Source organism: Myodes glareolus, chromosome 8, assembly GCF_982192425.1.
Source record: "Myodes glareolus chromosome 8, mMyoGla1.1, whole genome shotgun sequence".
NCBI lineage: Eukaryota > Metazoa > Chordata > Mammalia > Rodentia > Cricetidae > Myodes > Myodes glareolus.
In genome coordinates this window covers 67,873,431-67,900,435 of record NC_142033.1, presented here as the reverse complement: position 1 = coordinate 67,900,435, position 27,005 = coordinate 67,873,431, and the positions used below count along the sequence as shown (strand labels likewise).

The following is a 27,005-nucleotide window of genomic DNA, read 5'->3' as shown; positions in this document are numbered from 1 at the left end:
TCATAGAGTTACAGAGTAAAAGCTTTTACAAACTAGAAATACGTGAGCCAATATTGGATGAAGCATTGGCACAAATGGCCCTACTATATATCCCCAGAGGATTTTATCTTTTTTAAAAAAAGTCTTTTTTTATTTTACATACCAATCCCAGTTCCCTCTCCCTCCCCTCTTCCAGCTGCTCCCACCTCCCTCCTCCCCATTCACTTCTCAGAGAGGGTGAGTTCTCCCATGGGAAGTCAACAAAATCTGTCGTATCATGTTGAGGAAAGACCAAGGTCCTCCTCCACCACCACCACCCTGTTTCTAGACTGAGCAAAGTATCCCTTCATAGGGAATGGGTTCCAGAAAACCATTTCATACACTAGGAATAAATACTTGTCCCACTTCCAGTGGCCCTACAAACTGCTCAAGCCGTACAACTGTCACCCACATTCCGAGGGCCTAGTTCAATCCTATGCAAGTTCCCCAACTGTCAGTCCAGAGTCAGTGAGCTCCCATTAGCTCGGGTCAGCTGTTTCTATGCATTTCTGCATCACGGTCTTGACCCCTTTGTTCCTATCACTCCTACCTCTCTAACTGAACTCTAGGAACTCGGGCCAGTGCTTAGCTGTGGATCTCTGCATCTGCTTCCATAAGTTAGTGGATGAAGGTTCTGTGATGACAATTAAGGTAGTCATCAATCTGATTACAGGACAATTCAGAAGCCCTCTCCACTTCTTAGCTGGGGTCATCCTTGCTAGATTCCTGGGAATTTCCCTAGTGACAGGTTTCTTGCTAACCACATAATGGCCCCCCTCTATCAAGATACCACTTTCCTTGCTCTCCCTCTCTGTCCTTCTCCCAAGTCAGCCATCCCAATCCCTCATGTTCTCCATCTTTCTCCCCTCTTCCCCTCCCCCTCCTCTCCTACCCTCCTCTCTACTCCCATGCTTCCAATTTATTTGGGAGATCCTGTCTATTTCCCATTCCCAGGGGGCTCCACGTATGTCTCTCTTAGGGGCCTCCTGATTTCTTAGCTTCTCTGGGGTTGTAGACTGTAGCCTGGTTATCCTTTGCTTTATGTCTAATATCCACCTGTGAGTGAGTACATATTATGTTTGTTTTCTGGGTCTGTGTTACCTCACTCAGGATGATTTTTTTCTAGCTCCATCCATTGCCTGTAAATTTCAATATATCCTTGTTTTTTACTGCTGAGTAGTACTCCATTGTGTAAATGTACCACATCTTCTTTATCCATTCTTCAGTTGATGGGCATCTAGGTTGTTTCCAGGTTCTGGCTATTATGAATAATGCTGCTATGAACTTAGTTGGACAGATGTCCTTGTGGTATGAGTGTGAATCCTTTGGGTTTATGCCCAAGAGTGATATTGCTAGGTCTTGAGGTAGATTGATTCCCAATTTTCTGAGAAACTGCCACACTGATTTCCAAAGTGGCTATATAAGTTTGCACTCCCACCAGTAATGGAGGAGTGTTCCCCTTACTCTGCATCCTCTCCAGCATAAGCTGTTATCAGTGTTTTTGACAGGTGTAAGATGGAATCTGAGACAGATTCAAGGCAATGCCCATCAAAATCCCAGCAAAATTCTTCAAAGACCTCGAAAGAATGATACTCAACTTCATATGGAAAAGCAAAAAATCCAGGATAGCCAAAAGAAGCCTGTACAATAAAAGAACTTCTGGAGGCATCACAATCCCTGACTTCAAACTCTACTACAGAGCTACAGTACTGAAAACAGCCTGGTATTGGCATAAGAACAGACAGAAGGACCAATGGAACTGAATAGAAGACCCAGATATCAATCCGCACAGCTTCGAACACCTGATTTTTGACAAAGAAACAAAAAATATCAAATGGAAAAAAGAAAGCATATTTAACAAGTGGTGCTGGCATAACTGGATATCAACATGTAGAAGAATGAAAATAGACCCATATCTATCACCATGCACAAAACTCAAGTCCAAATGAATCAAAGACCTCACCATAAAGCCAACCACACTGAGCCTTATAGAAAAGAAAATGGGAAATACACTTGAACGCATTAGCACAGGAGACCACTTTCTAAATAGAACCCCAGCAGCACAGACACTGAGAGAAACAATTAATAAATGGGACCTCCTGAAACTGAGAAGCTTCTGTAAAGCAAAGGACACAGTCAACAAGACAAAACAACAGCCTACAGAATGGGAAAAGATCTTCACTAACCCCACATCAGACAGAGATCTCATACAGAATGGGAAAAGATCTTCACTAACCCCACATCAGACAGAGGTCTAATCTCCAAAATATACAAAGAACTCAAAAAATTGGTCACCAAAAGAACACATAATCCAATAAAAAAAATGGAGTACAGACCTAAACAGAGAACTCTCAACAGAGGAATCTAAAATGGCTGCAAGACACTTAAGGAAACGTTCAACATCCTTAGTCATCAGAGAAATGCAAATCAAAACAACTCTGAGATTCCATCTTAGACCTGTAAGAATGGCCAAGATCAAAAACACTGATGACAACTTATGCTGGAGAGGTTGTGGGGAAAAGGGAACACTCCTGCATTGCTGGTGGGAGTGCAAGCTGGTACAGCCCCTTTGGATGTCAGTGTGGCAATTTCTCAGAAAATTGGGAAACAACCTTCCTCAAGACCCAGTAATACCACTTTTGGGTATATATCCAAAGGATGCTCAATCGTGCCACAAGGACATATGCTCAGTTATGTTCATAGCGGCTTTGTTTGTCATATCCAGAACCTGGAAACAATCTAAATACCCCTTGACCAAAGAATGGATAAGGAAAATGTGGTACATTTACACAATGGAGTACTACACAGCAGAAAAAAAACCATCTTGAATTTTGCAGGAAAATGAATGGAGCTAGAAAACATTATTTTTAGTGAGGTAACCCAGACACAGAAAGACAATTATCACATGTACTCACTCATAGGTGGTTTTTAAACATAAAGAAAACCAGCCTACAAACCACGATCCCAGAGTACTTAGACAACAATGAGGACACTAAGAAACACTTACACAGATCTAATCTACATGGGAAGTAGAAAAAGACAAGATCTCCTGAGTAAATTGGGAGCATGGGGACCTTGGGGGAGGGATGAAGAGGGGAGGGGAGAGACAGGGAGGGAAGCAGCGAAAAATGTAGAGCTCAATAAAAATCAATAAAAAAGATAGAGTCTCAGAGTTTTATTTTGCATTTCTCTGATAACTAAGGATGTTGAACATTTTCTTAAGTGCCTTGCAGCCATTTGAGATCCATCTGTTGAGAATTCTCTGTTTAGGTCTGTACTCCATTTTTTTATTGGATTATTTGTTCTTTTGATGTCTAGTTTCTTGAGTTCTTTGTATATTTTGGAGATCAGCCCTCTGTAAGATGTGGGGTTGATGAAGATCTTTTCCCATTCTGTAGACTGTCATTTTGTCTCGTTGACCTTGTCTTTTGCTTTACAGAAGCTTCTCAGTTTCAGGAGTCCCATTTATTAACTGTTTCTCTCAGTGTCTGTGGACTGGGGTTATATTTAGGAAGTGGTCTCCTGTGCCTATGCATTCAAGTGTCCTTTCCACTCTCCCTTCTCTGAGGTCCTGTGTGGTTGGTTTTATGGTGAGGTCTTTGATCTGTTTGGAATTGAGTTTTGTAAAGTATTGTTTTGGCCATCTTGGGTTTTTTGTTGTTGTTGGTTTTTCCATATGAAGTTGAGTAATGTTCTTTCAAGGTCTGTGAAGAGTTGTGCTGGGATTTTGATGGGAATTGCATTGAATCTGTAGATTCCTATTTTTATTATATTGATCCTACTTTTTTTTTCTTCTTTGTCTCCTCAAATCTCTGGTATTTTGGGGTGATTAGAACTGAAGTGGCCAAAGCAAGGCAGTGGTGGCACATGCCTTTAATTCCAGCACTTGGGAGACAGAGGCAGGCAGATCTCTGTGAGTTCAAGGCTAGCCTGATCTACAGAGAAACCCTGTCTTGAGAAACCAAAAAGTAAGAGAAAGAAAGACAGGAAGGAAGGAAGGAAGGAAGGAAGGAAGGAAGGAAGGAAGGAAGGAAGGAAGGAAGGAAGAAAGAAAGAAAGAAAATTTTAGGCCTGGTGGTGGTGGCGCATACCTTTAATCCCAGCACTTGGGAGGCAGAAGTAGGTGGATCTCTGTGAGTTCGAGGCCATCTTGGTCTACTAGAGCTAGTTCCAGGACAGGTTCCAAAGCTACAGAGAAACCTCGTCTGAAAAACAAAAGAACTGAAATGGCATCACACACTCTGTTGGCTTGTACTCTCATAAAACATCCTAGCTAATCAGAAACATGCTCTCTCCAGAAAAACTGCTGGTATATCATTGGCCTTTTTTTTTTTTTCTCAATCAGGAATAGGCTTTAGGGTAGCCCTCTGAGAATCGAGACTAGCCTGAGACCCTTGTCTGCTAGTGCAAAGGTGCCTTCAGTACTGTGGAGTGAGTGTTGGCTTTCGTTTGTGCTTTCCAGCTGACCTGGCTCTAAGATTTGAACCCTTCACTTTTCTGGGACAGTATTCTTATGAGAGGAAACTTTGGGGGCCATTCTCTGTCTGACGGGAGACCAGAGAAGAATGAAAGCTGATGACTAAAGATTATAGCTTCTTCAAATACTGAGCAGATTACAAACAAGGTCAACAGGTGGATAACTCCATAGAGCCTGCCGAGTTCGTCGGTGTGTCTTAAATCTGTGTTATTAGACTGTCCCCTCAGCACAGATCCTGAAGATGAGAGACTTTCTGAAGGTGTTCAGAAGTCTTGGTGACCCAAATAGAGCTTACTTTGACAATGGAGTCTATTGTTGGCCTGGAGAAACGCTCTATGTTCAGAGATCTTTGTGCATAGTCTTCTCATGATGACACTTTCCTAAAGGGGACATCAAGCCCTTCTCCTGCCCAGGTCAACACACACGAAAAACCACTGCCATGATCCACAGCCACACAGCCCCCTTGCAGTCTGTGCTGTGTTTCCTGCTGTCAGTAGCTATCAGTTCTCAGGTGCCCCATGGCATCACATACTGAACGTACTTCAAGGATCTGTTGTTTATGAGTCAGCCCTCTCTCCTCAGCAGGATGGTTAGCCTGCTGGCTGCAGCTCCTGACTTAGGACCCTGCACATAGCGAGAGCTCAGCAGAAGCTGCTAGTGTTTGGAATGACATAGTGATGGGGCTGGAGAGGAGGAGAGGAGGAGATGCCATGTGATATGAGGGCCACAGTGACGATCTTCCCTCGCCTACTATCTGATAGGGCCTTGTTGCTGCTTAGAAAAGGGAGTAGCAGACTGGCCTGTGTGTCAAGGATAGATGTTGGCCTATTTTTGTATGGCCTTCCAGATAAGATTGGTTTATTATATTTTTAAAAATCTGTAAACCAAGAAAGAATGTGAGTTAGAGCTTGCAGTGTTCACCATCTGGGCTTTTATTGTGTTGACCCTGGCTTAGAAGAACACCCCAACATGAAGGGCCACATCATTGTAGTTTTTGCAGTCTGCCAGGGACTGATGTGTTAGTCTCCTGTGCATGACAGCGTCAGAGCTGTGCCTCGGGTGGCCTGCCACAGCGGTCTGACGACACCAAGCTACTCTCTACCACGTTCAGTGAGACAAAGGCACTGCCTGAGTGCTGTGTATTCTTACTCCTCATTGCGTACTGAACGCGTGGCAGATCAGTAATGAGCAGTATGGAATCTGGTACTAGTCTGTGGGCCATGCTTTGAGGAACACTTACTTAAAAAAAGGAAAAAAAAAACCTCCCTAGTAAGTGGTAGATGCCCTGTAAATATCCGTTAGGTGAGTGACTGCCTAATGGAGGGAGTGGCTTTAGGTAGAGTGAGCTGACTCCCCTGTGCCTGTGACTCAGAAGACTCTCTAACTCAAATGCTGCTTTGGAGTAGGGCACTGTGGTGTGCATGCTCTGTCCTCTGTGCTGGGAACAACAGACAGAGAGCAGTCCTGGAGCGGCCTTCCTCTGTTTGCAAAGCGTGCTTCCATGCTTTTTTTTTTCCTGCAAAACCAAGAAAATCTGTCTCTTTCTCTCTTGTTCTTTACAATTTCAAATAAAATCCCAAAGACTTTTCAAAGTCAGGGACCTGGAAATAGATGTGGCACCTGTGTTGATCAGAGGCAGGACTTGGCCTTCACTTTGAGAACTATGTGAAGTAAATCAGGGGCATAAACTGATCTTTGTGGTGACTTTCTTAAAAATTGCTTTTACCTCCCTACGTTGCCTTTAGCTGCCTGATTTGTAATTTCCCAGAGGATTTCAGTAGACATTCTGTATATAATTAGAATCTGTTTTTATCACTTTAAAAAAAGCATTCATCTTTGTCTCTGTCTGCTTCTCTGCAGCCCTCTATTTACTTTACACTGAAAACTGGCACTGCCACACTCCAGACATGAGGGTGATGGGCATTAAATGAAATGTTCAGTCAAGAGGCAGTGCAGCCCGCCCCCTTCCTGAACCAAGCAGTCCTGAAATAAGGAGATGGGGAGGGGTAAAGGTGAGTGTCTGTGCTGGGGAGGCGCCCTGCTGCCCAGGGTAGGGTGTCAGAGAGGCAGTGAGAGGCATGCAAGGATGGGTGTATCCTCTGTATGAGGAGAAGTGGTGGTGGAGGGTGTCAGCCACACGAGTGACCCTGCAGCTGATAGAGAAGGTGCAGTGAGCCCGTTTTTCACTGTATGAGAGAGAGAACAGGCCAGGATGCTTAGACCTTGTGGTAGGGTTAGAATGAAAGCTAGTGTGTCACAGTGTTCAGTTTCCATAGCTCAGTATGGAAGCCAGTGTTGTTGTGTGACCATGCACAATGTGTGACACACACACACACACAAGTATTGGTTTCTAAGTACCACTTCTAGGTTCTAGGGACCAGGCTTCCTGGAGAAATGGCCTATTCCTAGGCTGGATAAAGGAAAGTGTGAAATGAGCCAAGGACACTTCACTGTGTCAGAAAACAAGGGAGAATGGTATCACAGAATGGTAGGGTGTATTGAAGGTCACAGGGGCTAGCTTGAGGGGTTTCTGCTAGCCACATTTAAGTCAGTGAAAACTAAAGGAGAGTAGTAGGTTATGGCCCACTGCGTGAAAGAGGGTGTCAAGAGTCCATCTGGACAGGAGTAAACTCATAAACAAATGGAAGTTTGGAAGAATTATAATGTCAAGTGTTTCCCCTTGCTTCTTCTGAGGAGCCGGATAGCCACCATGTCAGTCAAGACGAGCCATGCACATGCTGGCAAATGCCCCAGAAGAGCAGTGGTGCTTCTGTGATCTCTGCCAGCGCATCACCAGGCTTCTGCCACAGAGCACCAGGCTTAAGTTCAGAGGCATGGTTGGAGTGACTAGCAGGGTATTGTGTATCAAGCACATGGAACTGGAAGAGTCTGAAGAAAGCATTCCGAACAGATTTTTAAAAAGCATTAGCATGCAATATGATGCAGGATTCTGACTTGGACCATTGTACAGGCAATTGTTGGTCAAAAGGGAATATTCTGAGGAACCAGTGGAACTGAGAGATGGCTGTGCCTTTCCTGATTGTGGTGGTTACATCAAGGCACACTGCCTTTAGGGAATATGTTAAATATTCAGAGGTGAAGGGTATCAGACTGGAACTTACTCACTGAGTGAATCTTCATACTTCAAACTTCTCTGTGTGTGATTGTTATATAATAAAATTTAAGACACAGAATACCAGCTCACACTTGTCACACTACTTAGACTGAAAACGAGGAGTGGATGTGGGGCAGCAGGAACCTCCTACGTGGTCCACAGCAATTATCCATTACAAGTGGCCAGCTATAATTCTCTGAAGATAAATGACAAGCTCTTGGTCCCTATGCCTGGAATGTCCTTTCTGTCCTTGAGTCTGCCAAAGTCTGACTCTCTGTCAAATCTTGAGTGATTGTCACCCTGTGAAGTTCCCAGGATTCCATACTCTGGTTCTTAAAAGAACTTCAAAAACATTTGCATTTTATAGATCTGATGCTATTGTTTAGTCTTTGAAGCAGAATTCAGGAGGCCGTGGAACCTTTGGGAGATGAGGCCTAGCTGGTGGGCAGACCTTAGAAGTTATAGGCCAGCCTTGGCTTCCAGCAGTCTCTTTGCTCATGATTGCCGCAGGGATGTAATCCGCAACCTCCTGTCCCCACTATCACAGCCATGAGCTGCTTGCAATGCCTCCCTATCATGATAGGTTGTATCCGCTGAACTCTGAACTGGAGTCAGTCCTTCCCCACTGTTGCTTCTGTGAGGATTCTGTCTCTGCACAGAGGAAGGCATTAGGGACAGTTGGATGCTGTCTTAGGAGCTCCTCTGAGGCCATGCTGCCTCACTCAGGGCACTGTAGCAGTAAAGTTGTGCCGCAGATGATCTGCCACGTTGGTTGTGTACTGTTGACTCTGCTACTTAAGCATCCCAGGGGAAATGGTGACCACATGAGAACTCTCTGGTAGCCCCTGTTTTACAGATGAGAAATGAGACCAAGAAATGTCAAGATACTTGTCACTTACTATCCAGAGGAAAATATTAAAAATTCTCATTGATGGGTATCTCTTTTTCAGGCTAATTTGAAAATTGTCTAATGTGTCCAGCTATTCAATTACTAAATTCCAAAACTAATATGATCCAAAATATTAAGCAGTATTTCATTTTATAATTAAATTAATACACTAATGCCAAATACAGACTAAACCCTGTTTGTTTCTAAAAAGGTTTCTTTTGAGTTTATTTCGCAGTACTGGGATCAAGCCCAGGACCTTAGGCATGTTCAGTGAGCACTGTGCCCTGAACCCTCTTCTTAACACATTTTAGGAAGATCAGCTATGCTGCAGTGTTTGTGATTTGCTCTCTGTGGCTGAGTAGTATCGTGGTTTGTGAACACACACCATTGCCTTACCTACTCTCATGTTGGTTGGTATGGGTTTGTTTCCGTGTTTATTTTTTTATTTATTTATTTATTTTATGTAGGTAAGTGTACTGTGACTACTTGCCAGTTTCGTGAGACATACCTTTTCCTTTCTCTTTGGTAAATGCCTCAAAGTGAGTTTGCTCTATGATAGTGGAGACACTCTTAGATTTAATAAGAAGCTGTTCTAAGTTTTCCATGGTGGTAACAGCATTTTACACACCATTCAACTACGTGAGGTTCTGATTTAGCCTTGTTCTCCCCAGGATATAGTGTGGATCAGATGTATTTAACTCTTCCTGTGGCTGTGCAGGATCATCTCACTCGTTAATCACCTGTTCTTGTGTTTAGAGATGATTTCCATATTCTCCCAGAATATCTATTCAAATCCTTCACACTGTGTTATTAAATCATTTGTCTTTTGTTAATTTGTGCAGGAGTTCCTTATATGTCCTGATGTAAGGCCTTTGTGAGGTCTCTGCTGTGGACAGTTGTGTGTTGTCCTCTCCCCAACCTCCACATGCTTTGTCTAGTCTGGATCTGATCTGAATGGCATAGCCCTTATTCTATTAGTGCTAATTAAAGAGACTTTCTTCATGGAGTTGACACAACATGGGCTCTGGAACTGGGACCTGAAGGTCTTGTCTCAGCCTAGCTACTATGTGGCCTCAGTTTCATTATTTGTTTTTAAAAAGTCATTTAATATATTTAATACTAGTACTTTCTTAGAGAGATGTTTTGGAGTTGGATAAATTTGTCTATATTTATCCTCTAAGGTGCTTAGAAAAATACTTGGTACATCATAGGTGCTTTACAGATGATAAGTGGTGTGTTTAAACCAGATCCAGCCAGCACGAGTTGACTTTATACTTTTACTTACTGTCTGGCTCACTAACAGCATGGCCTGTGTCATGGATCCTTTCAGCGCCCTGTCTGTAATGTTTATATAGGTTTTAGTAGAGCTATTATGATGCCTATTATTTTATTTTGGTGATTGATTGATTGATTCTTTTAAGAAGATTGATCTTTTGTCTGCACATTGTAACCTAGGTTCTCATAAAACTCCTGGCAGCAATCCTTCTGCCTGTTTCCTGTGTGCTGGCATTACAGTCAAGCATAGAGTCAAGTCTGCTTGGCCCTAAAGCACATTATTTTAGAAAGAGTTTTTCTCCTCTGTTAGCTATTTACTTGTGTTTATAAAACATTGATTCATTCAACATGTTTTTATGGGTCACTGTGTTAGCTTAATTCCCATCACTCTGACAAAATACCAATGACAGTCACCTTAAAAAGCGGTCCGTCATGATGGTGCCTACCTTTAATCTGAACACTCAGATGACAGGAGGAGGCATGTCTCTGTGAGTTCAAGGCCACCCTGATCCCATAGCAAGTTCCAAACTAGCCAGGACTACATAGTGAGACTCTGGCTCCAAAAATTAAAATAAAATACAAAAAGAAGTCAGAAGAATAAAGTTTGTTGGGGTCATGGTTTTAGAGGTCTCAGCTTGTGATTGCTTGGCGCTAGTGGCACAGTACATGACAGGAACACATGGCAAAGGGACCCTGTTTGCTTCATGGCAACACAGTTGAAAAACAAAGAAAATGAAAGGACCAGGAGTCCATTGGCCACTTCAAGGACACGTCCCCAATGACCTTTTTTACACTAGCTCTACCTCCTACAGCTTCATTCAGTAAAGCCATACACTGGACCTCAACAGAGGCTTTTAGGGGACCTCTTTGAATATCACAACCGACACTGCATGTAGGCACTGGTCCAGCTAAGTAGCATACACGACTCACAAACACACAGACCCACTCTAAGGAAGAGCAGGAGAGCACTTGCTATGTAAGCTGGGGCCTGGACAGATGGCTTGGGGGTGGAGTGCTTGCTGCGTTCAGATCCTCAGCACCCATGTACAATCTAGGCATGGTAGTGCTCACCTAAACCTCAGCACTGAAAGCAGACAGGTAGTTCCTGGGATTCATTGGCCAGCCAGTTTAAATGAAACAGTGAACAGTTCAGCGTGAGACCCTGTCTCAAATAATAAGTGAAAGCCAGGTATGGTGGCACACACCTTTAATCCCAGCACTCAGGAAGCAGAGATAGGCAGATCTCTGAGTTTGAGGCCAGCCTGGTCTACATAGTGAGTTCCAGGCCAGCCAGAGCTATATAATGAGAGCAAGATAGCTCCCAATAAAAATAAGGTGGAGAGTTGTAGAGGAAAACTCCCAATATTGATCTCCGGCCTCAGTGCATGCACATATGGGTGAACGCACCTATGGGCAACACACACACACAGTTCAACAAGATGGCTTAGCAGGCTAAAGCACTTTTTGCACAAGCCTAATAACCTGGGTTTGAGCCTAAAAACCCATGATTAAAACAGAAACAACCAAACACACAACAGATGCTCTAGCACACTTCTCTAGTCTCAGTATTCCTGCAGTGAGATGGGAGGTGGAGACAGAAATCACCTGGAACTCCTGAATTTGAGCCTAAAAACCCGTTTAGCATCTGCCAGAAATGCCCATTCTTTTCTTTATTATTCTGCATCTACCATTTGCTAATAAAGTTGATACTCTGCTCCTTGCCAAATGTAAGGCATGATAAGAATCTATCACTGAGCTCCAGGTTCGTTTTCCTTAATCTTCTGTTTATGGGACTAATATTTGGGAACTGGGGAACTTTTTATATAATCCGAACCAAACTCCACAAGTAAAGGCTTTACTATTGATCCCGCTTTCACAGGAGAGGAAGCCGACTTCTGTTACATTTGACCAAATGGTGTCTTTCTAAAAATCTGCTCCTGTCCTTGGTGTAACAATCTCCAGCGCCTCTCCTAATAAAGTTCCAGTCAACCGTTAAAAAAAAAAAAGTTTAAAACCAAAACGCACAACAGATGCTCTAGCACACTTCTGTAGTCTCGGTACTCCTGCAGTTAGATGGGAGGTGGAGACGGAAATCACCTGACGCTCCCAGAGAATTGAGAGGTGACCCTGCTCAACAAAGTGGAGAGAGAAGACTTACTTACAGAAGTTGTCTTCTGACCTCCACATGTGCACTGTGTGCCTGCAGACACTCGTGTGCATGTGCACTAATGAAAAATAAGCAAAATTTATAAAGAAAGTCCAAGAAGATCTCTAGGTAGCAGAGATGAATGTGCCCCTGTGAATAGAAAGGAGATCACATCATGGGCAGAGTGGTGTGTGAAAAGGTGGAAAGAAAGCTTCCTGGCTCAACAAGCTGTTAAAGACTTATACTTTCATAGTTAAACTATTTCATGATAGTACTTGCATGGGTGTGTGCGTGTGTATGTGTGTGTGTCCCATGCATGGGTTTTTGGCAACACTTTTGCATTAGTGTAAAATTACTGGATTACTGTACTTCCACTTCCTGGTGTGGTGTCTCCAGGGCAACCTCAGGGTGTAGATGCTAGGCACCATGCTGTGGCTGAAATGCAGAAGGCAGTGTACCTTACAGTAAAATATGAAGTGTCTGTGTGATTCCTGGGCCCCAGTAGAGAGATCAGAGCAAAAATGCTCAAGACACTCAAGACCCTGTCTGTTGTCAGAAAGGAATCTTGTTTTGGAGGTAAAATAACTGCTAACTATTTGTATTTAGATCTAAGCTGGAACCTGAGCCAAATACAAAGAGGAAAGAACCCTCATCTGAGAAAGCCTCACAGAATGCTTCCCAGGACTCTGAAGAAAAGCCTGCTGCCGAGGAGTTGCCAGGTATGAGTCAGGATAAAGGTTTTGCTCTGCACTTCTTCCTTCTGGCCTGTTGGCAGGGATACAAAGCAGGGAGAGGCAGCAGTTCCTGACCCGTGGTGTGAACATAGCTGCCCCAAAGCAAAAGAAGCATGGAGTAGCAGTGCTCAGTCTGAGTCACATGTTCACCTGGACCTGGGGAGGGCTGCTCTCCTGTGCACCAGCTGGAGACTGAGGCGGCACTATCCCTGCTGTCTGCTAAAGAGGGAAGTCTGCACTGGCAGCAGCCAGCCGCACTGCCCCAGGGTGGAGCATAGTTTCTCATGGGCCTCCACAGCTAGACAAGATGCAAGTATGGGTTTGTGTCTCTTGTCATCACAGATACAGTAATGTCCCTGACAGTTCATGCCAAAGAAATGCAGTCTCCTTCAAGTCTGAATGTCACAGACTGCTTCATTATGTGTGCAGTCCACGTGCCCCTGAGTAGGGATGCCTGCTCAGAGCACTGCATCCCTGAGTACAGCTAACAAGCAAGCTGGTTTCACTGCCTAGGGGTTCACTGAAGCCACGAGGCCTGAATGTCTCCTTTGCCGTGTCTGTGGCTCTGCATGGCCTCGCCTCACCGCAGCACTGGAGTATCATGAGTCTCTTTTATTGAGAAGATTCTGACAGGTTCAGAGCCTGTCTTGTCTGAGGTGAAAGCTCATAAATGGTGGGTCCAGGATTCACTGGTGTGTGGGTTTGACTTTCAAGCCTGTCTCTACCTCATGATTCCCTGAATGTCAGAAGTGTTTCATATGCACCATGGTTCACCAGCCTGGAGGATGCCAGAGGTCCTTTGTGCAATGAGAACAGCACTTTTGGAACTCTTTGTTGTGCCACATGTGCTGATTGAATCACAGGCCAGACTCTTATTGGATCTTTAGAGGTGTGCACTGTTGTGTTTTGCAGGTGAGGAAGCCAAGATTCAGAGAGGTTCTATAGGAACTCAAAGCCCAGCACTGAGGAAGCACAGCAGCACTCCACGTGGGAGGCTCTCCTTGCACAGCTTCAGCCTATTCCTGGCTGGTAGCTCATGTGCTCTAGCAGACAGGGGTTCTGCATCTTTCCTGTGCCTGCCACAGCCTTCCCATAATCCCATGGGCACAACTTCTTAGAAGACAAGACAGGGGCATCGTAACTAAATTTACTAAAGCTGGACACAGCATCCACATTCAGTCATTTACCCACTCAATATGCAGGCTGGTGAGAACAGGGGAAAAACAGTGCAAGCTGAGGGCCTAGAGGAAGTCTCATGGGAAGATGACCTCACTGCTGACCTCAAGCCTACATTCCATGTTGTGCCAGGCCTTGAGCTGGGTGTTAGGGATGTCCTAGTGAGTGGGAATGGCTCCTCTTTGGACTCATAGGGCAATGAGCAAGGTCCGTGTACCCGTACCCTTCCGTTTTGGTGTGTGTGTGTGTGAGTGTGAGAAGAGCAGTGTTCTAGTGCTCTGCCTTAGAGTCCACATGGCCAGAAGGTTGTGGAGACAAAGACCATGTGATGTGGAAGCATCTGGGCCCCAGCACTCACCCATGCTCACTGAACACCGTTCTGCCTGCTGATATGTGGGAGATACCAGCGCTAGTTACTGGGCTTAACTTTTCAAAAGGAAGTCACCAAGCAAGTACAAAGACAGCCTGCAGAGTGGAAAACCATTTCCACTGTACCACACTTGAATGGACACAGACCTCTCAACAAGAAAAAACTTTCTCATCCAATATATGCTAATCATGGTTTCCCTTCCCCCAACTCCTCACAGCTTCTTCTCGCCCACCCAACACTACATCCTTTCTTTCTGTGTGTCTTTAGAAAACAAACAGGCAAACAAACAAACAAGTAGATTTTTAAAAATAGAGAAAAATCTGGGCGGTGGTGGCACACTCCTGGAGGCAGAGGCAGGCAGATCTCTCTGAGTTCGAGGCCAGCCTGGTCTACAAAGCAAGTTCCAGAACAGTCAGGCCTGTTACACAGAGAAACCCTCTCTTGAAAAACCAAAAATAAATTATCACGAGAAACACACAAATGCAAAATCCATGAAAACATGGAATGAATGTCAGTCTCTTAAAGGAACATCTACTCATGACAAATAAGCATGTTAAGAGGACCCAGCATCACCAGTGATGAGAGAGCACATGACAGCCACAAGGCACCCCACACCTCCAGAAGGACAGCATGAGAAGACATGCATGAGTGGGGTGGGGGAAATGAGGAGGCATACTCATACAGCTCACACGCTGAGGTAGAGTTGGACCCCAGCACCGTCGACTGGGCATTCCAAAGCCTGAGTGTTCCATGGTATAGCTTATGTCTGAAAAGCGCAGAAGCAGCCAAGAAGTGGTAGGCTGGACACAAGACATCTGCCACCAGGGACCACCCCCACATATGCACCCAAACTCACATAGAGCAGAGCGAGGAGTGCTTGGGTCACACTGTGGACTCTAAGGTCACCTGTTAGGTGTAGCAACTGTGAGTATGTGGGATGGGAGCATTTGAGGCTGAGGAACTGGGAGGGGCATTGCTGCCTGAGGTGGGGAAGGGACTCCGCATACTGACCTACGTGATTGGGTCAGAAGTGCCTGCTGGGTGTGCAGGTGGAAATAGCATTGATGTTGGAGTGAGCAGGGAGAGCTTAGGGCTAGGAACTTTGGGGATCCTGGGAATCGGCAGCTTGGAACCATGGCCTGAGTGCACCTCTGAAGAGATGACAGAGAGAAGCAGGCCAGGCTGCCAGGGAGAGGCCTGCATCCAACTTTGATGTGCTGTCTGATTTCCTGACTAGAACCTTCTTCCCATCCTGGCCTTAGTGTTGACGGGGAAAATCTTCCCCAACGACCAGATGCTCTCCTTCCCATGCTGTGCATCTACCCTTTCCGCCATGGCAATAGAGTGCTTCTTCCTGTGTGTGGACATCTGCTAGGTTTTCTGTGGGCAACTTTTCAAATCTGGCCCATGTGGATGTGTCCTTTGCTTACTTTGTCTTTGAGTATTTATTTCCTTTTGAAACCTGAGATGCCACTTAGACAAGCATGTTCTGGCACAGAACAAGGTGGTACAAGCTGGTCTCTTGTCTGTTGTACTCCATTCTGCCATTTGGCACTTGCTCATTTAGTTATTAGCAGGTTCACACCTCTACTCCTGGCTGACCTGCCACCCCCAGCATTAAGGCCTTTTCTTTAGACATTCTGCCTGGCAAGGCTGTGTTCTTCACGTCTCTGTGGTGAGTTGTTTGCCCATCTTGGTTTCTGGGTGTTCAGATATATTTCTCAAGCGAGTCATTGTTCCTGGCCCTGCAAAGCTAGCTGTTGCCAGAGAGGATAGGATTCCAGCTCCTGGGAGGGAGTAAGAAGTGTCCTAGGAAAAGAAGAAGTGGGGACAGAGGGTCCTGGGGACCTCAGGAAGGGGTAACCCTGAGCAAGTGAGTCAATAGCACCACCCCCACCCCCTAAAAAAAGAATCTTAGAAACTTCTATGCTGAAGGAACAGTTAGATCAAGAAAACACTCAAGAGGCCAGAAATCATGGAGGCCCATGTGGAGTGCAGTTACTAAACAAAAGACCTTCGGGATTAGTGAGGAGTTGTAGGAAATGTGGTTGAGAGGCTGCCGGGGGCCAGACCATGGAAGGCTGGGGTGCAGGTGGGGTGTCAGGGTCTGGCAGGTCGGCACAGTGTGCTGTGAGCGCTATGCTTCAAGCTGAGTCCCGAGGCCCAGGTCAGGAAGGCTCCAGGGGGTGTGCAGTGAGCCGCCTGTAGAGTACAGAACTTTACCATCCGGATGCAACTAATTCATACTTGGATCCATTATGATGGGGCTTATGTTTCTGATTGGTTTTTCTATTCAAAGGGGAAAAGGAAGAAAAATCTGAAATAGGGACCAAAAGTGAAGCCAAGCAGGAGATAGAAGTCACAGGGTGTGGGTGTGGGTGAGAGCACACGGCTCCCATGTAGGAGATAGAAGTCACAGGGTGTCGATGTGGGTGAGAGCACACGGCTCCCATGTAGGAGATAGAAGTCACAGGGTGTGGGTGTGGGTGAGAGCACATGGCTCCCATGCTCTGAGTGTTACCTCAGAGCAGTGCCATTCTGCCTGGGGATGCTTTGTGATACGGGTATGTTTTTCTTTGTCTGTAGCTCTGTGTCAACTGCACTGAGTGTAGGTGGCTGTTGGGGAAGATGCGTTTCTAACAGTAGCCACGCCTGTCACCCAGGGTGGGCCTGATCTGCCTGCTCTTGATTGCTGCTGTTGTGATTGCTTTTCCCAATCAAGGTTCCCAGAACTCTTACCACCGCACGGGGCTAAGCTCACCTGGAAATTTATTGGGGCTGAGGAGAAAGGAAAAAGATACAGCATTTGCCTTTGAGTCCCAGGCAAAGCAGTGATGGAGCCCAGGGACATGGAGACACAGAGAAGTGGAGTCACCTTTGGGGACAGATGTGTCCAGGTCTCCACTGAGCAGTCCTTACCTCCCATCAGCCAGCTCTACTACAGTGTGCAGGCTGTACCCATTGCTCTAGGCAAAGTTCTTTCTAGGCACCTGTGCTATTGAGAGGCCATTGTGTGCTTGCCTCATCGTGAACAAAAGGCTGTGTAGATTAAAATGTTCATGTTCTAGGATATGTGGCTGTCCTAGAGAAAGACTTCATGCTGTGTGGGCGAGGACATGGAGCCGCTGCTGATGTTAGCTAGCTGTACAATATGGACCATGCTGCAGAACCCCACTCTTGATGTCTTCATGTGCCTGTTTCTTCATCCGTCTATTCGGAAGGAATAGCTGGCCTTCTATCTTTGTCCACTTTACTGTTTTGTTTCATAACAGAAAAGCCTTTGGCCGAAGCACAGCCTGAACTGGGAACCTGGGGCGATGGCAAGGGTGAAGATGAGCTGTCTCCAGAAGAGATACAGATGGTAATGCTAACTGCTTCCTTTCAGCTGCCTGGCCTAAGACCTTCAGTGAGTGGGAGGTTGTGCAGATGCTCCTGCCCTGATTTCATACTGGGCTTTAAAAATATAAACACATTTTATATACACTTACCCACTTAATATCCTATTTCCTGTTAGGATTTCATGATTTCAGTTCACAGTAGCATAGTAAATCAGAAGTTAGCTTGGATGGCCTTGCTAACTGTCTTTACCAGCAATATAACAGGCATCTGGACTAAATGAAATGAGCCTTTTATATTTGTCAAGATGGTGTTTATACTCAGTTGAGTCACTGGTGTCATGGAAATGAAAGCATAGTGATAACTGAAGGATGGTGGAAGCAGCCATCGGGACAGTGACCACCTCCTCCTGTCCCCTGTGCTGAGTGCTGTTGTTTGTCATCTCAGTGGTTTCAGGGGACAGAGCTTTGGTGAGGCCTCCCAAGTGGCAGTTCCTGGCTGTGCAGCCATTGACAGTGAGCATTTTAGGACTCATCTCCTTGGATCTTCTTCAGGCCTGAAGTATTCACCACCTCCTCCTGCCTTTGGCAAAGAGCAAGAGAGGCCTTGCCAGCAAGCCCTGCTGATAAGAGTGGAGCTGGGTTCCCAGCCTCTGGAGACAGAAGGAGCAGTGGTAAACATTAGCCCTCCTGTCTTGTGAGGATGGGCTCTGCCTTGGCTTAGCCCTCAGCCTTTCAGGAAGCCATTTGTGATGCTGACTATTTCTCCCAAAAGGCCTCTCCTCCTCACTCCTTTCTGACTCCTATCATGTCTCCAGGGTAGCCTTCTGGAGTCCTCTCTGACCCCAGCCACCCCCCGTATTGTACTCTATTCTGTGCCTTCTCTGCTGTGCTAGCACCATGTAAGCAGGATCTTGTTTCACTGTCACAGTGGCCTTAGTCCCACGCCAGTGATTACGAGTGCTGCTAAGTAGGTGAGTGACTGATGGGTTCGTGTGAGTGATACAGGCCTGTCCACATGTCTGTTTTCCTCAGCATCAGCTGCCCAGCCCAGATGTCAGGCTCAGAGCTTCTTACTCTTCAGATTCCCTGCTTCTCCTTGCCTGAAACAAAGGCTACAACAGAAAGTTTTCTTTCCAGAAAGTAGCACAAGCAGGTGAAAACCAGCGTGCCAGGAACCCAGTGAGCCTCAAGGCAAAAGCAAGGACTGTGGACCCCCAGCTGACTACAGTCCACCCCTGCCTTCATCTGGACCCTCTTTGTCCTCTCACTGCTCTCGGTGACAGCAGTGGCTGTCTCCAGGAGCTGATGATAGAGATCTAGCCCTGGAAGGACAAATGTGAGAGGACCAGACACTTGGGAGGCGTCTGACGTGAGCAGTCAGGACAAGGGCAGACATGGAGCTGGGCACTGGGGAACAGGAGGTGTCAGACAGCTGGGAAGTGCTGTGGACATGGCAGAAGGTGTGAGCTGTCATAGGATCTAGGGCTTAGTCTAGAGGCATCTTAGGGCTGGAGTATCATGGGCTTAGGAGGTCCTCAAGAAACACTGTGTACAGGGACAGGACAGATCCATGAGTGTTCCCTGGGAATGCTGCATTAGAAGCAGGCTGAGATGTAGAAACCAACAAATGAGTTTCAACACAATTGGATTGTGTTCCCTTCTGACAACTAATAGTGACAGAAGTATCTTAAAATCATGTCATTTGTCATTGGTTTATACAAAATAATTTTGCTAGTGGAAATGATGAGTTATACTTCCCCAAACGTTGCAAATTTGCTAGAGATAATAATGTGTACTGCTCAGTCTCTTCATCGAGAAAGACACTTTTGTTGAGTGGAAGCAGAGTGTAAATTTGCGCTGGACCTCACTCTTTTATGTGCATCATTCTTCATAAAGGAAATAGCCAGAATACTCACAGGGGTTTGCCTTTTTCCTGGAGCAGTGATGAGCCCCAAAGGTCGGTTAACCTTTGCAGGCATATGGAAGGTAGGCCTGGGAAAGCAGACACTGGGTGTCTGCCATCCGATAGCACAGTCCTGCAGTGGAGAACAGGGACACTAGGACCAGGCAGTCAGCTGTGAATCCTCCTCCTCTTACTAATTATCTGCATAAATTGGAAGCAAATGAATCTCAATGGACCTCAAGCTGGTTAGGATGGATGCCCTGCCGAACTGTGGGAAGTCACAATTGAGAACCACTCAGCACAGCCAGGGAGGCCCTGTGTACAGTTCACATGACCCACACCTGCTACACAGCTGAAGATGAGTGTCAGGATGTGAGGCTCTCTCCCAAGACTGTTGGTGCCAGCTTTCATGCCCTCTGTTCCAACCAGACCATTCCCCAAAAGGCTGGCATTTCAGCCTCTAGTGTTCCTGGTTTGTGTTGTGTTGGTGTAGGTGTGGGGGACAGAGGATATCATGAACTCCTATAACAGGCTACTTAATGTTCAGCAAATGATGTTCTTACTGGGATTAATTGCTGAGTATCATGTTGTCAAGTCTTACTAGCCCAAATTTAAAAAAAAAAAAAAAACAATGGGAAAGAATACTCTATTGTTGGTTTTACATTGAAAGGTACTTTAGCAAATTGTGGCCATAGCTCATAATCAGTTTTGAAACTTTCCCTCGTGGTCAAATAATGAGTTAAGCCCTATAATGGCAATTTAATTCATTCTTAAATAGCTGCTAGGTGTTGCAGAACGGCTGCAGGATGTTTATGTACAGTCAGTCTCCAGGTGCGAGTCATGGTACAGGTGGATGGTGCCTTGAGTTAGCAGAGGTTATATGGTCGGCTGAGTGAGACTCAGTTGTTTTCTAGTCAAACATCAAGAAAAATGCTCCCTTTTAGAGCCCACTTTACTTTTATGTGCCTCGTTCATTTTGTTCAAGTAAAGTCACCTTTATTTATTGATGTGTTCATTGAAGTAACTTTGAAAGTTGTGAGTGTGACCTCTTTCTTAAATCTGTATGAAATGTGTCTGTAGCAGGTACCCGAGGCAGTTCATGGAGCCCAGGCAGCCAGCTGGCACAGCTTTCGTACTGTGGCCCAGCACAGTTCCTGCACCTAGAACACAGGTGTTGTGGGAGAGTCTGAGTCCTAAGCCCTCACTTATCTTCTCTGGATGGTTTGAGATGGGCGTACTTCATTGGGCCTTATTCTTACTTTTCTACTCGAGGGCCTTGGCAGTAGTGACTTTCTTTGTAAAACTTAGCAAAGAGGGATAGATTAAAAACAGGGTTTCTATAATAAGATATTGAAAATGGACTTGTGTCTTTTAAACAAAGTGCAGCTGGCAAGTCTAGCTACCCAGTAACAGAATGAGATGGCCAGGGGGGCTATGGCTTAGCACACTGTGCTTTTACCACGGCTGCCCTGAGCACTTCCACCTGTGTTTGTTTCTTACGCTCATCCAGGAGGGAGTATTGCAGGCTCCACTATGTGATTAGCCATAGACACCTGTTCAGGGTCACCTGGATCTCAAGCTTTAGATCCTTAGGGTGATGTTGATAAACCAGGGGTGGTGGGGTACACCTGTAATCTCAACACTTGTGAGGTGAAGGGAGGAAGATCCTCAAATGCACAGAATTGTGAGCCAGCATGGAGTACATATGAGCCTAAGAGGAAAAGATGCTGCTGCATGTCAGCCATCCTTCACTGTGACAAATACCTGAGATCAGCTGCTCAAAATAGGAAAGTTCCACCCGAGTGCATGGTTTCAGAGGGGGCTGGTGTGGTGAGTGGCTCCGTTTGCTCTGAGCCTGTGAAACAGCATCGTGGCAGGAAGGGCATGGTGGGAAGAGGTGCTTATCTGCCAGCTGCCCCAAAGACATGGCCCCTAATGACTTACTTCTGCCAGCTGGTCCCAACCTCAGCTATATCCTTCATCATCCTGAATCAGTCACGGAATAATTCAATAACTGCACCAAAGCCTTAATGATAACCTCTCAATGGCTGGATGTGCCAGCCAGAAAGCAACTCTTCATCCATGAGCCTTTTCAGGAGAGAATTCATATCCAAACATAGCACATTAAGTGATAAGTATCCCTTAGACTATGGTCATATTGCATCTCTGGGCATCTAGGCATCCTGCTGTGGTGCTGACCACAGAGACCAGGACTTTGGTTCAGCCCCTGTGCCTGGCCAAGTCCTTACTTATGTGATGAAGCAGTATGACCACACAGCTAGACTGACCCTAGAGTGTACTATCTGAATTTTCCAGAGCCTGACAGTGAAACGGCCAAGGGCCACAGTTAACCCTGTTGAATCTGAGGTCAGACAGAAGAAAGGGACCTATAGGCATCACACCACTCACTCTACCTGTCTGGAATCTGTCTCCCAGAGAGTACTCTGATAGACAGCACAGTGTTCTAATGACCTGTCTAAGTCTTTTTGTTCCCATTTTGGTGACAAAGCCCAAGGACAGTAATTAGATTACTGACCACCCAAAGGCATACAGCTTCAAAGATGAAGGAGCTGGGATTCCAGCTGTGACTTTACACCTCAGGGTCAGGGAAGGGTAAGGCTCACAGCTGTCCACAAAGAAACTGATAGCCATTGAGAAGAGGTTGACTAGCTAGAGCCACCCAACCATGGTTATTTTCATGAGGCCTCACACCTGGTTTCTATACCCATGGGCTATATGACCAACTGCCCCTGCCACTCAGCTCTTGGGGCAGGCTTGCCATTCAGAAAACCGCCCTGAAACCAGTGCCATTGAACATCCACGGCTGGACCCTGTTAGACTTCAGTAAGTGGTGACCTTGCACTTGTTAAGGCAGTGGTCCTCAACCTGTGAATCACAACCCTTTGGGGGTTGAATAACTCTTTCACAGGGGTCGCCTAAGACCATTAGAAAACACAGATATTTACATTATGATCATAACAGCAAAATTACAGTTATGAAGTAGCAATGAAAATAATTTTATGGTTGGGGATCACCACAACATGAGGCACTGTATTAAAGGGTCACAGCATTAGGAAGGTTAAGAAGCACTGGCTTAGGGGAACACGGTTTGGTGGTTCTGTCTGTTTATTTGTTTTTATTAACTATTTCATCTGACCTGCCCTGTAGTAGAGGCTGCTCTCCACCGGAGCTCCCGCTACTATCAGCACTCTCTTCACCCTCTTCTTAGAGGTTGGTCATTTCTGAGGTGGCATACTGAACCCCTGGGCGCAGGGAAACCAGAACCAAAAGCTGTGCCTTCGCCTGGCCACTGGAGCCCATGTGCCACTCTCAGAAGTCACAGCTGCTGAAGCTTAGAGAGAGAGTGCAGCCTGCACCTCATGCCTGGCCTGGAGGAAACCAGAAACAAACCCAGGCAGCATTCCAGTAGTAAGTCACCTAGACTCATAGCTAATTGTGTTTAGGAACAGTTTCAAAGTAACTAATGACAAGATTTAAAAGGGCAGAACCATATTTTATCATTAGGGGGGAAAAAAAAGAATAAAATGCCTCCCTGGAAGAAAAGCCTATGCATACCTGAGGGGATTAGTGCAAGTAAATTAGCACCTACAACTGAAGTAATTCCACATTCTCGGAAATATACTGCTCTCCTAAGTCACTGCTGAGCAGACAGTCAACAGCTGATACTTTCTGACTCGAAAGTGAAGGTTTTACTCTCTTAGTCTCCTTGAAGCCTAATAAGAAAAGAGCCATTAGCAATGCTGACTCCACAATGCACAAGGCAGCCCGCTATGGCTTGCTCAAGCGGTCCTGCTGGGAACTGGCCCACCCATCTGCCCTCCTGAAGCATTGCCATCTCTTATCGGTCTCATTTTCTGATCTGATGGTTCTAGGGTAGAGTGAGGCCTCTGTGTTCTGATGAGCAGCCGGGCTTGTGCAGGGCTCAGGGATCGCAGAAGAAAGGTGGCTATGTCCCTTGAGAGAAGCTGGTTCCTGAACAAGTTAAGAAATGTCAGTGGCACTGCACGCAGGGGAACTCCAGAGAAAGTGCGCCCATCTCCTCTGTGGCCAGGCCTTAACATGGTGCCTGTGCTGTTGTCCCCAGCCAGTCAGAAGGGATGGGAGATGTGACATGCAACCCTTTAGAAATGGCAGAGGCTGCCATCACAGAGGTGGGAAGTGCCTGGCTCACAGAGAACATGTACTCTTCTGCCAGCCCAGGCAAGGCCAACCGGGAAACGTTTCACTGATGTCATGGGCAGAAAGAACAACTCAATGCTGGCAGCGATGTAGCCTGAGGAGTTCTATCGGAGCCTTCTGCTCAGGTACATCCAGGATCTGCACTTTACAGAGAACATTTTAGGACAATCAGTATGGAGTAGACTTGGGGCTTACTCTGAGAAAGATAGTAGTGCAAACCTCTAGCCAGTAGGGCAGCCCAAGTGCTGTTAACCACACAAGGTCACACAAGACCTGCCAGCCTCTGCCTCACAGTCTTCCTCATACCATGTTTTCTGTCTATTTATGTTGCCCTAGAGATAGGTGGCAGCAGTTGGCTCCTAGTAGAAAGGGTGTCTGGGAGCTGCTGAGCCAGCTTCCTCTGTCCAGCACTGGTATCAGCTGCTCCGGAGTCCAGACATGGGAGGAGCTCTGCCAGCCACCACAGCATGCTTGGTCTGTGGGCAGCTAGCATTTTCTCCCTAGAGTATGGTATTTTTCAGAGAATCTTCTGGAAGTGCCCTGTGCTAGCCAATGGGATTAGGCTGTGATCCTTAGAAGGTGGGTGGAAGGTCAAAAGTTCCATTCCATATAGCTCCTTTCTTGAGCCCCATTTGATGTCATTCTGAGTGTATGTGTTTCTTTGCAGTTTGAACAAGAAAATCAGCGACTCATTGGTGAAATGAACAGCTTATTTGATGAAGTGAGGTATGTATATAGCTAATGGCTTGATGACAGCTTTTCCAGACACCAGGGCCTTTTTCTATTCTCTTTGGCACCCAAGCACCCATATGTAACCGGGAAGGACTGGCTACAACAGCAGGCTTATGGGTGCTGCAATATGCAGAAAGAGCAGTTGCTAAAGACAGATTACCCCAAAGTGAGACCACACCCACAGCACAGGGCTGCTTGGGTGGAGCGGCTGTAAAATGTAGTAGGGACCCTGCAGCAGGTGCTTGCTCCAGTAGTGTCTGCTTCCAGGGGACCAGACTCACACATCTGGAGGCTCCAGGGAACTCACCCAGGCCTTTGTCTCGCAGGAGTGGTGCAGTGCTCTGAAAGCACCTGCTGGATCTTTGCACAGCCCCATCCCATTCATGGTGCAGCCCCTCCCAGTCTGGGGACTTACTCGGATCAGAGCTACTCCCCTTGGACAGCCCTAGGGGTATTTTGTCCCAAAGGTGGCTCTTCAAGGCCTCCCTCTTCTTAGCCTAGCTCCCCCATCCCTACCCACTTTGTTGTTGCTTCCCTGAGACCTGATAATTGGTCCTTCCCATCTCCTGTGTGCCTTTCTCCATTCCCTATTTGTTACCTTTCTCCTCCTGCCACTGACTTATAGCCAGCTGTTCTGGAGCAGTTAGTTTCAGCCTGAGCCAGTGTCCACTTTCAGGCATGCACAGCCCAGCCCAGCCCAGCCCAGGGTGCTCTAAACTACAGGAAGCAGGAAAAGGGCTCACCCAGTGTTTCAAGTTGGGCAAGCGCTTAGTTGTTAAACCAGGTGAAGTGATCACAGACTGAACTGGAGCATTTTCTTGTCACAGGGAGCTGATTTGAGAGGGAAATGTCCCTTCTTTGCAGATGGGCTTTCCAAATGACCATGCCTTTTGATTCACTATTATGCATCATGCAGTAACTAGGCTATGCTGAGGACTTACTATGCCTGCCCAGTTCCTCTCCCCATTTGGAGTGGCTGCCCACTTTTTGCTCTCACCTTGATGGTCCCTTCAGGAATGTGGACCATTCCTGTTAGATTACCAGGAGCTAATAACTAACATGTCACCTTTTTTATTTTTTTTTTTTGAAGGCAAATCGAAGGGAAAGTCGTTGAAATTTCCAGACTCCAAGAGATATTCACCGAAAAAGTTTTGCAACAGGTAAAAAGACCCAAAGGCCCAGCAGTTTGAAGTTTTGGCTTAGAACTGACTTGAGAGCTCAGAACCCTCTTCCAGAAGCATCTGAGTGGTGCAGATTAGGCAACACCATGTTTTGCTAGCCAGTCAAACCACTCAGGAGTACCAGTCAAAGCTTCCTATCGCTTCACAGCAACTGTGGTAAAGCTGAGGACTCTGTGTGGGGACCCTGATTAGAGCAGAGTAACCCCTGTAAGCTAGAGTATCTGGTGGTGGTAGGAGGGTGCAGTCCAGGGCTGGGAGTCAGGAGCCCCTCTACACCATTGCTTCCCATCTGTAGAAAGGGAAGAAACTGAGGGCTGCTGCCCCACAAGTGCATAATGGAGAGCAGCTTTCGGTCCACCGTGCTCCAGAAATTAGTCTCTCAGCCAGCTCATGCTGCCTCGGGAACACAGTCTGATGGAGGTAGGGCTGCTCCAGGTCCTTAGGACTTTAGACCCATGGACTGTAGAAGACTTTGGGGGAAACACCTCTCTCTGTCTCTGGGCTGTTGGCTCACTCACAATGCAATGCCTGAACCTCACAACAGAGTTGAGTCAACATGCACATGCATGAAGTAGAAGCTAAGGACACTTGAGAGTTCAAGATCACAAAAGCAAGATACTCTTCACAGGTTTCTTATAGATCTCTCTACCCAAGCCATGTGTGTGGAGGTCATGACTGGGTTTATCTGACACTCTTTCCACAGGAAACCGAGATCGACAACATTCACCAGTTAGTTGTGGGGGCAACGGAAAACATCAAGGAAGGCAATGAAGACATCCGAGAGGTGGGTACCTGGGGCTCTCAGATCTGATTTGGCACATCACTGTGTCCCAGCAGCCGAGTCTCACTGGTAAGGCTGTCTAAGATCACTGTGTACAGCTCAGGGCCCATCCTGCAGCTGTAGCCATGGGTTTATGGTCAGGGCCAGCCTAAGAGCATGTATTCATAAGACCTGCTGGCTTGCTTTCAGCTCATTCTCAAGAGAAAGTAGTTCCTGGCCCTGTAAGAACAGTATAGGTGGGAGAGCATCCAAGTTGGGCCAGGACAATCCAAAGACAAGGATAAGCCCACTGAGGGCAAGAGCCCAGAAACTGTCTGGAGGGCATCTGGCCCTCTGAAATTCAGACCTCCTAGTAAACCCACTACAAGGCAAGAGCATCACTGGGAAACCTGAGTAATCCATGGGGAGTTGAGTCCTGCGAGGTTAGGCTCTGCCCACCAGAAGAGGATGAAGGGCAAGAGCTTAGTGTAAAGGTACTTGCTGCCAACAAGGACAACCTAATTTTGATTCCTGAAATCCCATGGTACAAGCACAGGATGAACTGTGGCCCTACACCCCCCACACCATGACATGCATTCCCACCTACCCACACAGATAAATGTAATTTTAAAACGGATTGCAAGGCATTTGTTCTCTGTCAAGTCTCCATGCATGGTGGCTTTTGTTCTTA

General features: G+C 46.3%; 1 protein-coding gene across 3 annotated transcripts in view; it reads left to right on the top strand.

Moving 5' to 3' along the window:
• Positions 1-27,005, top strand: part of Stx18 (syntaxin 18) — a 101,769-nt gene that overhangs the window by 74,107 nt on the left and 657 nt on the right. For 2 of the 3 annotated variants that reach the window (XM_048461629.3, XM_048461630.3), the window contains exons 6-10: positions 12,527-12,639; positions 17,473-17,561; positions 24,309-24,367; positions 25,464-25,533; positions 26,258-26,338. In XM_048461629.3, coding sequence (XP_048317586.1) covers positions 12,527-12,639; positions 17,473-17,561; positions 24,309-24,367; positions 25,464-25,533; positions 26,258-26,338 — 412 coding nt within the window. Of the gene's footprint in view, positions 1-12,476; positions 12,640-17,472; positions 17,562-24,308; positions 24,368-25,463; positions 25,534-26,257; positions 26,339-27,005 lie in introns of all 3 variants that reach the window. The other variant, XM_048461631.3, reaches the window with a different exon arrangement.